The sequence below is a fragment of the Ochotona princeps genome, chromosome 3, assembly GCF_030435755.1.
Source record: "Ochotona princeps isolate mOchPri1 chromosome 3, mOchPri1.hap1, whole genome shotgun sequence".
NCBI lineage: Eukaryota > Metazoa > Chordata > Mammalia > Lagomorpha > Ochotonidae > Ochotona > Ochotona princeps.
This window is the reverse complement of record NC_080834.1, coordinates 18,581,567-18,593,725: the sequence shown is the minus strand read 5'-3', so window position 1 is coordinate 18,593,725 and position 12,159 is coordinate 18,581,567. Positions and strand designations below refer to the sequence as shown.

The 12,159-nt window shown below is 47.4% G+C and overlaps 1 protein-coding gene across 3 annotated transcripts; it reads left to right on the top strand.

The window, feature by feature from the left end:
- The first annotated feature begins 1,370 nt into the window (after positions 1-1,370).
- On the top strand, positions 1,371-10,402 carry TRIM59 (tripartite motif containing 59). Of its 3 annotated transcripts, none has more exons than XM_004598336.2 (2): positions 1,371-1,435; positions 9,069-10,402. In XM_004598336.2, the coding sequence occupies exon 2, from the start codon at positions 9,072-9,074 to the stop codon at positions 10,281-10,283; it is 1,212 nt and encodes a 403-aa protein (XP_004598393.2). In that variant the 5' UTR covers positions 1,371-1,435; positions 9,069-9,071; the 3' UTR covers positions 10,284-10,402. The 3 variants fall into 3 exon arrangements, with proteins under 3 accessions (XP_004598393.2, XP_058517153.1, XP_058517152.1); XM_058661170.1 differs by lacking the exon at positions 1,371-1,435 and adding an exon at positions 1,962-2,106; XM_058661169.1 differs by lacking the exon at positions 1,371-1,435 and adding an exon at positions 2,586-2,681.
- Positions 10,403-12,159: the final 1,757 nt, after the last annotated feature.

Sequence of the window (12,159 nt, the reverse complement as noted above, 5' to 3'; positions counted from 1 at the left end):
GATACCTGAAAGATTATAAAGTTCATGGAAAGTATTATAATACTATGCATGCTATATACTGCAGCCAAAGTTGTATTTAGTAAAACACTGACTACAACGGCTTTTCGAACATTCAGGAGCGGGGCCAGCCTTGCGGTGTGGTGGGGAAAGTGGCAGAAGATGGCCCAAGTGGGGAAGGCTCTGCCTCCCTTGTGTGTTGTGGGCTGAGGAGTTGATTAGCACTAGTTAAGCTGAGCTCTACAGGAAATGGGCTTGCGGCTAAAAGCACCTGGTCTAATCAGACTCATTGGCATCCTATTGTTCTGTTAAAGGGCTTGGGGGAAACAGTATATAAGGAGTAATAGAGAGAGGCTTGAGAGAGACTTCCAACATGCCTGGTCTCCGTGTTGGTGCTTGATTCCCCAGACTTTCGCAGTGTCCACGTAACCCGTTCAGCTGGCCGCGACACTTGTGGGACCGTGAGGAAACCCAGCTCCAGGCTCGGGATCGTGCCAGCTGGGGGAGTGAACCAACCAACAAAGCCACCTCTCCCTCTAACTGCCTTTCAAATAAACAATTCTTAAGGGGGGGGGTGCAAAAACGCCAGGGAAACTTTAGCAAGAAGCAAGGGTGCCTGAGACACAGCTTAAGATTTTCGACAGAGAAGAACGATGAACTAGAAAATGGCTCCTGGAAAACGTAATTAAAAGTTTATTTTGGTGCAGAACGCTTCCAAATCCACGCATATTTTGTGTCCTGATTGTACGGGGATTCGGACGACGAGGCAGGAACCTGGTGAAGCTCGGGAAAGCGCGGACTGAAGCCAAGAATTCCGCGCTAATTGCCGGCATCGGCAGGCACCCATCTCACAGAGCAAACCAGGAGAGCGGCACGGATCGTCCCCGAGACCTCAGGGGTCCGAGGACTCTCCTGGAAAGAGCTCCAGCGGGCCGAGCCCTTTCGGCTCGACTTCCAGAACGCTCCAGAACGCAGGAAGAGCCGGCGCAGCGGGGTCCGGCCGACAGGGCGCGCGCCTCCGGGGCTGGGGGCGACTCGGGGCCGCGAGCCCGAGGGGTCACCGGGGAGGACGCCGCGCTCCGCAGCGCGCACCCACGTGCCGCGCCAACCGGCTCCGCGCTCGGGCTGCCCGCTCCTCCTCGGCCCGGCCCTTTCCAGGCCCTGGGCGCCGACACGCAAGGAGGGATGTTCCCGCCGAGAGCCGGCGCCTCACGCCCCCGCTTCCGCCTCGCCCGCGCCCACGGCCGTTGACTTTCAAACGGCGGCTGCCCGCGCTCGGCCATTGGCGGACGCCGCGCCGAGGCCGGGGACGCGCCCGCGCCCCGCGCCGCCCACGAGGCCACGCCCAGCGAGCACCTGGGGCTCTGGGCACTCGGCGTCCGCTGCGAGGCGCACGGCTCCGGAGGTCTGCTCGTGGCTGCGGAGTGGCCTGGTCGCGGTGAGTCTGGGGACCCGGCCCTTGGGGGGCGAGCAGGCGGCTCGTGGGGCCCCTTTCCTGTCCAGCGTGTGTGTGGCGGGGGTCGTGCGGGCTGCAGTCCTGCGTTCTTTCCCTCTTGTCCCAGATGGGCAGTCTGGGGGCCGCGTGGCCCTCCCTTCCGCTCGGAGTTGGGTTTTGGTGATCGGTGGAGGGATGCCTTCCACCTAGCCTTCGGGCTCGCGGGGGTCGGGGCGGGCGACGCCGGGGCGCTCCAGGACGGGGCCTGGAGACGCCGGTTCGAGACCTTGCAGGGGGCACAGCACTGCCGTCTTGTGCGAGGTGCGCTGAGGGCTTACTAGGAGTAGATGACATTATGCCTGGCTCTGAGAGGTGTTAGCTGCACCTGGCCCCTGGTCGGCTCTGCGCCGGAGAGATAGGGGCTAGCCGACCCCCCAGTGTGGGGGGCTAGCCTAAATCAGGGGTCCCTCGCTCCTCTCCCCAGGACGCATCTTCCCTTAAGCCGTTTCAAATCACCGCGAAGGTTCGTTCCATCGTCACTGTTGTTGATCAATATTATCGAGAACTCATAAAAACTCTGGTAATAATAGGCCCTTTGTGACAGTCGTGTTTCACCACAAAATCGCAGGGAATTTTCCAGATGCAAGCGAGGGCTGTGCTGCAAGCTCCAACAGGTAGCCGCTGGTCCTTGCTCTTTCTAAAAACACGAGCGTGGGGAAGGCAGGCTCCAGAGACAGAACACCCGTTTCCAGGACCTCCTGCCGTGCTTTTGGGGAAAATAAAATTAAGGAGAGAATTTTAGAATAAGAGAAAAGAAATCTGGAAAAGAATGTAGAGAAGATAAAGTGTATCCAACAATGTCTAAACCAGGATAGCCAGAAAGTATGTGAGCGCCCGGAGATTAACCTGAGTCTGAAAGAAGTCTTCAGTGAAATGCTAACTCTAAGGTGAAATTTTAAAATCCCTTGCAAAAAAGAAGTAGATCGCGCTTAAGATGCCAACGATACTGTGAGAGGAGCGAAAAGTGAAAAGCCTAGCTCTTGTCTGACCTACACATTCAAAATAGTGACTGCTAGCTTCTGTATACTCTTCAGGAAATCTTACAAGGTTCCGGGTATGTCAGCACTCACACACGATTTGCAAATTGCATTGATTTCTGTGCTCATTCAGAAGTTGTGCCCCGACGTGTTGATCGCCATCCTTGGAAGGACAGTACCGTCACTTAGACAAGATGAAGTTTTGGCGTTAGGTGATGTTTTATATTGCCTTTCACAAAAAGGTGGCTGAATATGTTCCATGAGGTGTATTCCTCTTAGAAGGGTAGAAAAGGAAAGGATTGCAAATTTCTTAGGTCAGTTCCTGGTTCAGTTGCATTAATACTCTGTTTTTTTAGTATAGGGAATAAGGTTGATTTCAAAATATTTTTAAGTTCAAATGGGCAGAGTTAAAATCAGATGTGACTCTTAAGATTGTTTTATTTGGAATTGTGACAATGCTTCATTATTTTTGCATACTTGTTTGAGAAAGGTTTTGCAAACATTTTGCTATGTTTGTGGGTGAGTCAGCTGTAATTTATTCAATAAAGATTTGTTTTATGCTTTGAAGGGTAGAGTTAAGAGAGAAGGAAGGACAGACCTGCCTTCACGGGCTGGCCCACTGCTCAGAAAGGCTGACGTCAGGGGCCTAGGTGGGTGTAGGGGCCCCGCCACATGAGCTGGCCTCTGCTGCTTTTCCACACTATCAGCAGGAAGCTGAACTGGAAGTGCAGTGCCGGGACTTGAACCGGTGCCTACGTGGAGTGCTGGTGCTGCAGGCAGGGGCTTAGCTGGCTACACCATGGTGCCAGCCTCGACAGTGGTGTTTCTTAAGGAAGTGTTGGGTATAGGAAATGAACACTTTTCTTATCAGTTGGGCCCACAAAGCTGCACGCAGCATCTGGGAGGCAGCACCACTTGAATTTTCCCAGACTGAACTGCTGACTCATTCAAAGTCCAGGTCAAGTCATCTGCTTCTAATGTGGTAAACAGGATTTCTTTTCCGAGGCTGTAAAATGTATTGAATGTGTTATTATCTACATCTAGAGGTGAAAGACAGTAAAACATTAATAAATGTGAAAATAGTGTACGTAAAAGAAAGTAATATACATTAAAAAATGTCTGAGGGGCGGAGACGGCCACTGCGCGAGGGTTCTGTCCTCAGCTGCCTCCGGGGCCCACCTGGTGCATACTGAAGCCAGGAGCTGGGTGGAAATCCCGAGCTGGACTCGATCCCGGCCCCCACGCGGGTGGCGGGGACCAGGAGCAGCACCTGCTGCTTGTGGGGTGCTGAATCAGGAGCGGAGCAGAGCCCAGTGGGAAGTACTCCCGTATGGGACATGGTGTCTGTAACTGCTGGGCCCAGCGCCCACCCCGGTAACTTGATATGGCTGTTATCTGTTATTGTTATCTCTGTTGTGTAACTAACTCTATAGAAAATTGGCATTCTGTAGAAAAATTTGGAAAATCAGAAAAGTGTTTGCTTAAATACAAGAAATTAGTGAAACAACTTACAAGTAGATAGTTCAGCCTTCGGTTTTTTTCTGGGCAGTTCCCCCTCCCCTTCTTATTTTGTATTTTTTGGTAGCTTTCATGAAGGAAGCAGAAATTGAATTCAGTACCGGTTTTTATTTAGATTTTTAGTATCCATAGGGGAAAATGTTATTTTCCTTTTGGTGGAAGGCTGGGTCCCATGTAAGAAAGACTGTTTTGTTTCTGAGTTTTTTTTTTAAGCTTTATTGAAAAGGTAGATTTACAGAGAGAAGGAGAAAACAGTCTTCCGTTTGCTAGTTTACTCCTCAAGTGGCTGCACCGGTTAAAGCTGGGAACCGTTCCTGGACTCCTACGTGGATGCAGGGGCCCTTCCCCGCAGCCCTTCCCGGTTAGGAAATAGCAGGAGGCTGGATAGGGAGTGGAGCAGCTGGGACTCGAACCTGCGCCCATACGGGAAGCTGCCCCTGCAGGTGACGGCTGAACTCCTGGGCCACAGCACTGGCCCTGGAAAATACATTTTATGTGGATTTTTTTCTTTTTTTTTACTTTTGCTTTTTTTTAAATTATTTATTATTTAACTTCATTAATTACATTGTATTATGTGACACAGTTACATAGATACTTGGGTTCTCCCCCCCCCATACCCTCCCACCATGGTGGATTCCTCCACCTTGTTGCATAACCACAGCTCAAGTTCAGTTGAGATTCCCCCATTGCAAGCGTATACCAAACATAGAGTCCAGCATCTTATTGTCCAGTCAAGTTCAACGGCTTCTTAGGTATACCTTCTCTGGTCTGAAGACAGAGCCAGCAGAGTATCATCCAAGTCAATTGAAAGCTCCAACATACCATCAGCAAAAATTGACATCATTATGGAATTAATTGACATAGTATTGAGTAACCAATATGTTAAAAGTAAATGCGAGTTCCCAGCCACCTTCTGTGACCACCTCATTTATTCATTTTATTACAGCCAGATATACACAGAGGAGGAGAGACAGAGAGGAAGATCTTCCGTCCGATGTTTCACTCCCCAAGTGAGCCGCAACGGGCCGATGCGATGCCAGGAACCAGGAACCTCCTCCAGGTCTCCCACGTGGGTGCAGGGTCCCAATGCATTGGGCCGTCCTCAACTGCTTTCCCAGAACACAAGCAGGGAGCTGGATGGGAAGTGGAGCTTCTGGGATTAGAACCGGCACCCATATGGGATCCCGGGGCTTTCAAGGCGAGGACTTTAGCCGCTAGGCCACGCCGCCAGGCCCTACTTTTGCTTTTTTTAAAAGACAAATGTTTTTAAGTTTCTGTGTTAAAATATAGGAAAGTATATCACGTTTTACTATTTTGATTATGTATTGTTTCGTAGCATTAAATACACTGATATTGTTTTCCAGCACTTACTAGCATTTTTCTTCAGCACTTTTTTCATCTTCTCAAACTGAAACCCCAAACAGTAGCGAACGCTGGGTCCAGCTCTGGGGGCTGTCCTGTTTTCTGTCCCTGTGGACTGCTTATTGATTTTGATATGTGATGTATCTTTCACCCCATTGTGAGTATTATGAGTAAATTACGTGAGGGGAATTTTCTGATATTGAATGAACTTTCTATTTTTGCCAAGCACCTTTGTTTAGTTATAAATAAGATTCAGTATTATTTTATTGTACTGCTGGATTTGTTTTTGATAATATGTGTTCAGGATTTCACTTCAGTGTCCGTTTTTGAAATTATTCTTTAGTCTGTGCTGTCTTGGGGGTGTTAGCATCGTGTCATACTCTGTTAGCATCATGTCATACTGGAATTCTGGAACAGCGGAACAAGAGATTGTTTCTGGATCATTTCTCAGAACTTGTCAGATGCTCCCCTCGCTTTTCAGAGGAGCTTCATCTACTTGACAATTTCTCCATAGTTTGTTTTTATTTGATGAGTTAATTTGTCATTTGAGGGCCCAGTGCCATAGCCTAGAGGCTAAAGTCCTCGCCTTGCATGTGCTGGGATCCCATATGGGCACTGGTTCCTGTCGTTGAGGCCCTACTTCCCATCCAGCTCCCTGCCTGTGGTCTGGAAAAGCAGTCGAGGACGGCCCAAAGCCTTGGGACTGCACCAGTGTGGGAGACCCAGAAGAGGTTCCTGGCTCCTGGCTTCGGATTGGCTCAGCTCCAGTCATTGCAGTCGCTTGGGGAGTGAATCATCGGACAGAAGATCTTCCTCTCTGTCTCTCCTCTCTGTCTCTCCTCCTCTGTGTATCTGAATTTCCAATAAAAATGAAATGACATCTCATAAAAAGTTTAGGTCATCTGAATTAGAAAATCTGTTTCTTACACAATTTCTTTTTTTTTTTTTTAAAGATTTATTTATTTTATTACAAAGTCAGATATACAGAGAGGAGGAGAGACAGGGAGGAAGATCTTCCATCCAATGATTCACTCCCCAAGTGAGCCGCAATGGCTGGTGCTGCGCCGATCCAAAGCCGGGAACCTGGAACCTCTTCCGGGTCTCCCACACGGGTGCAGGGTCCCAAGGCATTGGGCCATCCTCGACTGCTTTCCCAGGCCACAAGCAGGGAGCTGGATGGGAAGTGGAGCTGCTGGGCTTAGAACTGGCGCCCATATGGGATCCCTGGGCGTTCAAGGCAAGGACTTTAGCCACTAGGCTACGCCACCGGGCCCATCTTACACAATTTCAAAAACATCAGCATACAATTGTGCAAGAGATTTTCTAATTCTAGCTTTTTCTGTTTTTTTTTTTTTTTTCTTTGTTCTCTGCCGAGTTTGTACACTTTCTTGCTTTTCCTTTGATTAGGGCAGTGCTTGGATTTCTGCCTAACAGGTTATCTTCGGGTAACCCATTAAAAGCCTAAGTATTGGAATGGACTAGGTATCTTAGCTGGTCGCCTCAGGCCCAGGTCACCTGCGAGTGTGCGGGGCAGTGGCCGAGGGCCTCCCCGAGCCTGGGGCTTGCTCACGTAGGAGTTTTGCAGCCTGGGTTTCTTATGGGGCGTTAGGCTTAACAGCGGGAATGTGGCACTCCACCCAGAAGCCAGGGTATTTAATAACAAAATTGAAAGTGATCCTGTCACTTGTGAATTTTGTGTCGTAGAGGTTGTCACTGGGAGTTAGTTTGGAGACTGCCTGTTACAGAAAACTGATGGTTAGCTTATTTCTGTAAAGAACCAGCTCTTGTGTTTAAATGTTAGTAATTTTATCTTTTTAAGTTAATTCTGCCTGTCCTAGTTTATTTTCTAACTTTTTAAAACTGGAATGCTCCTTCTGTATTCCTTTATTTTGCCTGTGGAAATGCCTGCTGTCAGCTCCATACTGTTAGCTTTCATCAGCCCGGGAGGTTGCCGTGAGAATGTTGGTTGTTTCACAGCGGTAACACCGTAGCTGGGAGCTGGGTGTCCATGTTCCGTCCTTTTCCTGCTAGGCCTTGGGGACATCACTACAATCTTTTCTAGCATTGCGTGTTGCTTTGGAAGTGTTCTGGTTGTCCATTGCTGTGTAACAAGCAAGAGTTGGCTGCCTCCATGGCTTTCCCAAGCACATTAACAGGCCGCTGGTTCAGAAGTGGAGCAGCCAAGACTTAGGAGGGTGTCGGCATCACAGCTTTAACCTGCTGGACCAGAGCAGCCCCATGCTGTTCTGGTGGTTTTTGCATTACTTCAGAGCATCCCACAAAGGTGTAGGCTGTCCCTGACGGGCGTTCCCTGGAATTTGTCATCTTTCTGTTGTTCCCTTGGTCCTTTGATTTTTTTTATGTTTCCACCTCAGTGTCCTGGGACATGTGGACTCATTAGGCACGGGAGTGTGGTCACTCTAAATGGCGTATTTCCTGGTGGACTCTCATGTCACAGCTTTTTCCATGCAAAATAAAGATTTTACTTTTTAAAAATAACAAAAACAAAACTCTAGGCTCTCTATTCACACTGAGCTGCTGGAGAGTTATTCATTCAGCCAATGAACTCGAGTGTGCCGAGTTCTGTGTTTAGGTCCGGGAGTGTAGCTGGTTCAGACGCAGGCCCTGTCCTGGCAGGCTTGTTGCTGTCACTATGCGCTGTGAGCCCGTGCACTGTGCTGAGGACAGAGGGAGAGGCCAGCTCAGGAGACTGAGTGTGGCAGAGACGAGAAGCCGGGTACTGTAACAAAGAGCCTGAAGCGGTTTTGTTTATTAAAAGCATGATGTTAATTTTTGCTGTTGTTTTCATAAACCTGAACATGAAAAGTTATAAAAGAATTTAGTAACAGTTACATTTTACAGGAGTAGCACTCCTGTTTGAGGTATTTTGTTTCGGGTTTAATGGTGGGAATTGATGTCCCAGAGGCAGTCCTTGCTCAGGTATCTGCTTGCCCTGACAGGGCAGATACGCTGCAAACCACGAGGGCTCAGTTAGTGGAAACAGCAAAGCCTGAAAAACAATCCACCACCGTTGCGGTGGCTGGCTCAGCAGTTGAGCGTGCTGCCTGGCGTCTCTGGGTCCCATGGGGAAGGATGGCTGCTGTTTTTGTTTGAGGTGATTTTTATTATAAAAGGCTAAGTTCTTAAATTTATTTAATATGATGTGCTAGAGATTGAATTACTGAGAAAGCTGCATTTTAAAAAATATCTTAGTAAAGGGACTGAACCAAACCACAGCCAGGAGCCAGGAGCTGTTCTCCCAAGGCTTTGGGCCATCCTCTACTGCTTGCCCAGTCCATAGCAGGGAGCTGGATGGGAAGTGGAGCAGCTGGGATACGAACTGGCACCCATATGGGATCCCGGTGCTCCCAGGGGGAGGAGTTAGCCATTGGCCATTGTGCTGGACCGCTTGAGTGGTTTTGATGGTTCTGAGACACTGGTCGCCTTGGTTGCACCAGGGTCTGTTGGCTGTGTGCGTCCACTTTAGTCCATCCGCGGAGCCAGATGCTTGCTGCAGAGCTCGGCCAGAAGACTCGGCCAGCCTGCACTTTGTATCCTCGGGCCAGGCGTGCCATGTCTTCTGGCCTAGGTGAGCTGGCTGTCACCGCCTCTGGGCATCGGTGCATTAACGATGTAAAGGTTGATGCCTAAAGCTTTTACAGTATGTGAAGATGTGTGTGTGCTATGTAGACTGAAGACATATTGTTTTCTCTTCATAGGAAATGCACAATTTTGAGGACGAGTTGACGTGCCCCATCTGTTACAGCATTTTTGAAGATCCTCGGGTACTGCCCTGCTCTCACACGTTCTGCAGGAATTGTCTGGAAAACGTTCTCCAGGCATCTGGTCACTTTTACATATGGAGACCTTTACGCATTCCACTCAAGTGTCCTAACTGCAGAAGCATTATTGAAATTGCTCCTACTGGTATTGAATCTTTACCTGTTAACTTTGCACTAATGGCTATTATTGAAAAGTACCAGCAAGAAGACCATCCAGATATTGCCACCTGCCCTGAACATTATAGGCAACCGCTAAATGTTTATTGTCTGCTAGATAAGAAGTTAGTTTGTGGCCATTGCCTTACCATAGGTCAGCATCATGGTCATCCCATTGATGACCTTCAGAGTGCCTATCTGAAAGAAAAAGACACACCTCAAAAACTCCTCAAACAGTTAACTGACACACACTGGAAAGAAGTTTCTCATGTTATTGAGAAGTTGGAAGAACAAAAATCTCTTTCTGAGAAAATGGTCCAAGGTGATAAGGAAATTGTTCTCCAGTATTTTAATGAACTTAGTAATACAATAGAACAGAAAAAAAACATCTTCCTGACCGCGCTCTGTGATGTTGGCGATCTGATTAGTCAAGAATATTCTCCCCAAATTGAAAGAATGAAAGACCTGAGAGCGCAGCAGCAGGAGCTGGTGGCGCTGGCGTCGTCTCTGCCCGAGGAGCCTCCGCTCTCCTTCCTGGAGAAGGTGGCCGAGGTCCGCCAGCGCGTGCAGGCTCTGCAGCAGAGCGCGCTGCCCGAGGTGCGGCCCCTGGAGATCTGTCCTCGGGTCAGCCACGTGCTGAGCGCAGAGTGGGGCAGAACAGAAATCGGGCAAATCAAGAAAGCTGTGATTCCTAAAATGAAGATTTCTGCAAAAAGAATACCGTGCTCTTGGCCTGAAAAGGATGACAGAGAAGTTGAACTTTTAAAACTTGTAAACGCTGCTATTGTTACGCTAATTGCAGTGATAATGGTGGTGATGCTGTTTTTCAACCAACACATAACGACCTTTTTGAATGAGATCACTTCCGTGTGCTTTTCTGACATTGCGCTGTCAGTTTACCAAGGTTTATCTAAAAATTTTCATGATGTAGAGACCATGCTGTCTCACGGCTTATACTTGTTGAAGGAATTTACCTGGAACTTAGTTTCTCATTGAGTCGCTTGGTTGGGCTTGCTCTGTACAGCAGAGCCTAAGCGTTGATAACTAGAAATGGGTAGAACGAATGGCATACTACACTAGGTGCAGCACATACAAACATACACGTGAAATCCTTTGCATTTGAGTTGAAACGGTGTATCAGTGTTAGAAATGACACAAAACCAGGAATATTCAAGTCAAGTCAAGTCAATGTTAGGAAACTGCGGGAGCGTTGTGGTCATGTGGGTTAAGCCTGCAGCGGCATCCCGCATGGCTGCAGTCTGTGTCCTGGCTGCTCCTTTCAGCCCAGCTCCCTGTCAGTGCCTGTGGCTCCCTGCGGGAGACTGGCCAGCCCAGCCGCCACTGGGGCCATTTGGGAAGTGAACCAGCACGAGGAAGGTCTGGCTCTCCTCCTGTCTGTAACTGCCTGTCACAGAAATAAAAACATTTGAAAACGCATGTGTACTAGTGACTTAATTATAATACCAACACATTTCCACTTTTTTCTGACTTGATAGATTTAAGGCTGTTGTGAGTGAAGCATTTTTATGCCTACACTGTCTCTTGTTACTTAAGTGTAACACAGTGGTTGACTTTGCAGTTCCAACATTTGGATTAAAAGATGGCAACATAGCCGGTGTGTAGGCCTCTGCTGTGATGTGCTGGCAGCTTTTCTCCAGGCAGCAGCAGGTTCCCAGAGCAGGTGAGCTCGGGCGTGATCAGGGCGGGGTAGCTGTAGGTTGAAGTGCTTCCTGTTTTTGATTGGGAGAATAGGATGGTGATTAGGTTTAAACTCAAAGGAACAAAAAGTGGTAAGGGGTTTGTTTAAATCTTTTGGAATCAGAGCTACCTGGGCTCACACTTCAAATGTGTTCAGTAGATTGATGAACCTTACAGTATTTGCTCACATTAATTCCAGATTTATTGCTTTTGAATGATTTGTTAGGGAACAATGATATTCTCTAATGCTTGTAACATTCTTTAGCTTGTATAATTTTTTTGTATTATCAAATACATTCTTTAATTAAAAATCAAAATGTCACATCAGAACATTTGTTTTGGTAGTATGTTCCAAACTGTTGATTTTAATGGCATCATATAAAATATCTGAGAAGTTGTGTTGAATTTGTAATATGCCAGGACATGAATGGCACCCACATAGGATGCAGGTGCTGAAGGTGGAGGGACTAGCCTGTGAAGCCACAGCATTGGCCCCTGTAGTAGTGATCTGTAAAATTACGAGTATGTTTACTATCGACATTTTTGACATTTTGTTATACCAGTTTTTAAGACAAACCTTGTTTTTGATTAATTTTTTTGATTAATTTATTAAGTGCATGAATAGCTAAGGATGTAACTGACTTACGTTTTTATTCTATTTTTACTAGCACGAGTACTCAAGTATGTAACATTTTGATAAATTAATTTGCATTGAGTTGTTTTAATAAGGTACTTAGAATCATGATTTCTAAATATATTTTAAATCATCACTTCAGTACTCTGCTACACTGGTTACTGAAATGTAGTCAAAAGTGCATTACGTTGATATCAATGGCAAAGGACTTAATTATAACCATAGCAATTTATAATTAAAATCTAAACAGGAAAGGAGAAGTCCAGAGAGGGAGAGGTATCTTCCATTCAAATGACTGTCAGTGGGCAGAGCTGGCTCACCTGGACGCCAAGAGCCAGGGTATCCCTTAAGCCCAAGTACTTCCTAGGACATCAGCAGGGAGCCATACAGAAGTGTTGCAGGATACTCAACCCAGCATTCCCAACGCGGTATGCCAGTATGCCAACAGCTTACTCCATTAAGGGCCTGCCACCTTAATGTCTTGATAACAAATCTTGCTGTAAACTTAGGCTAGTGTACATTCCTGTTACAAACACGAAC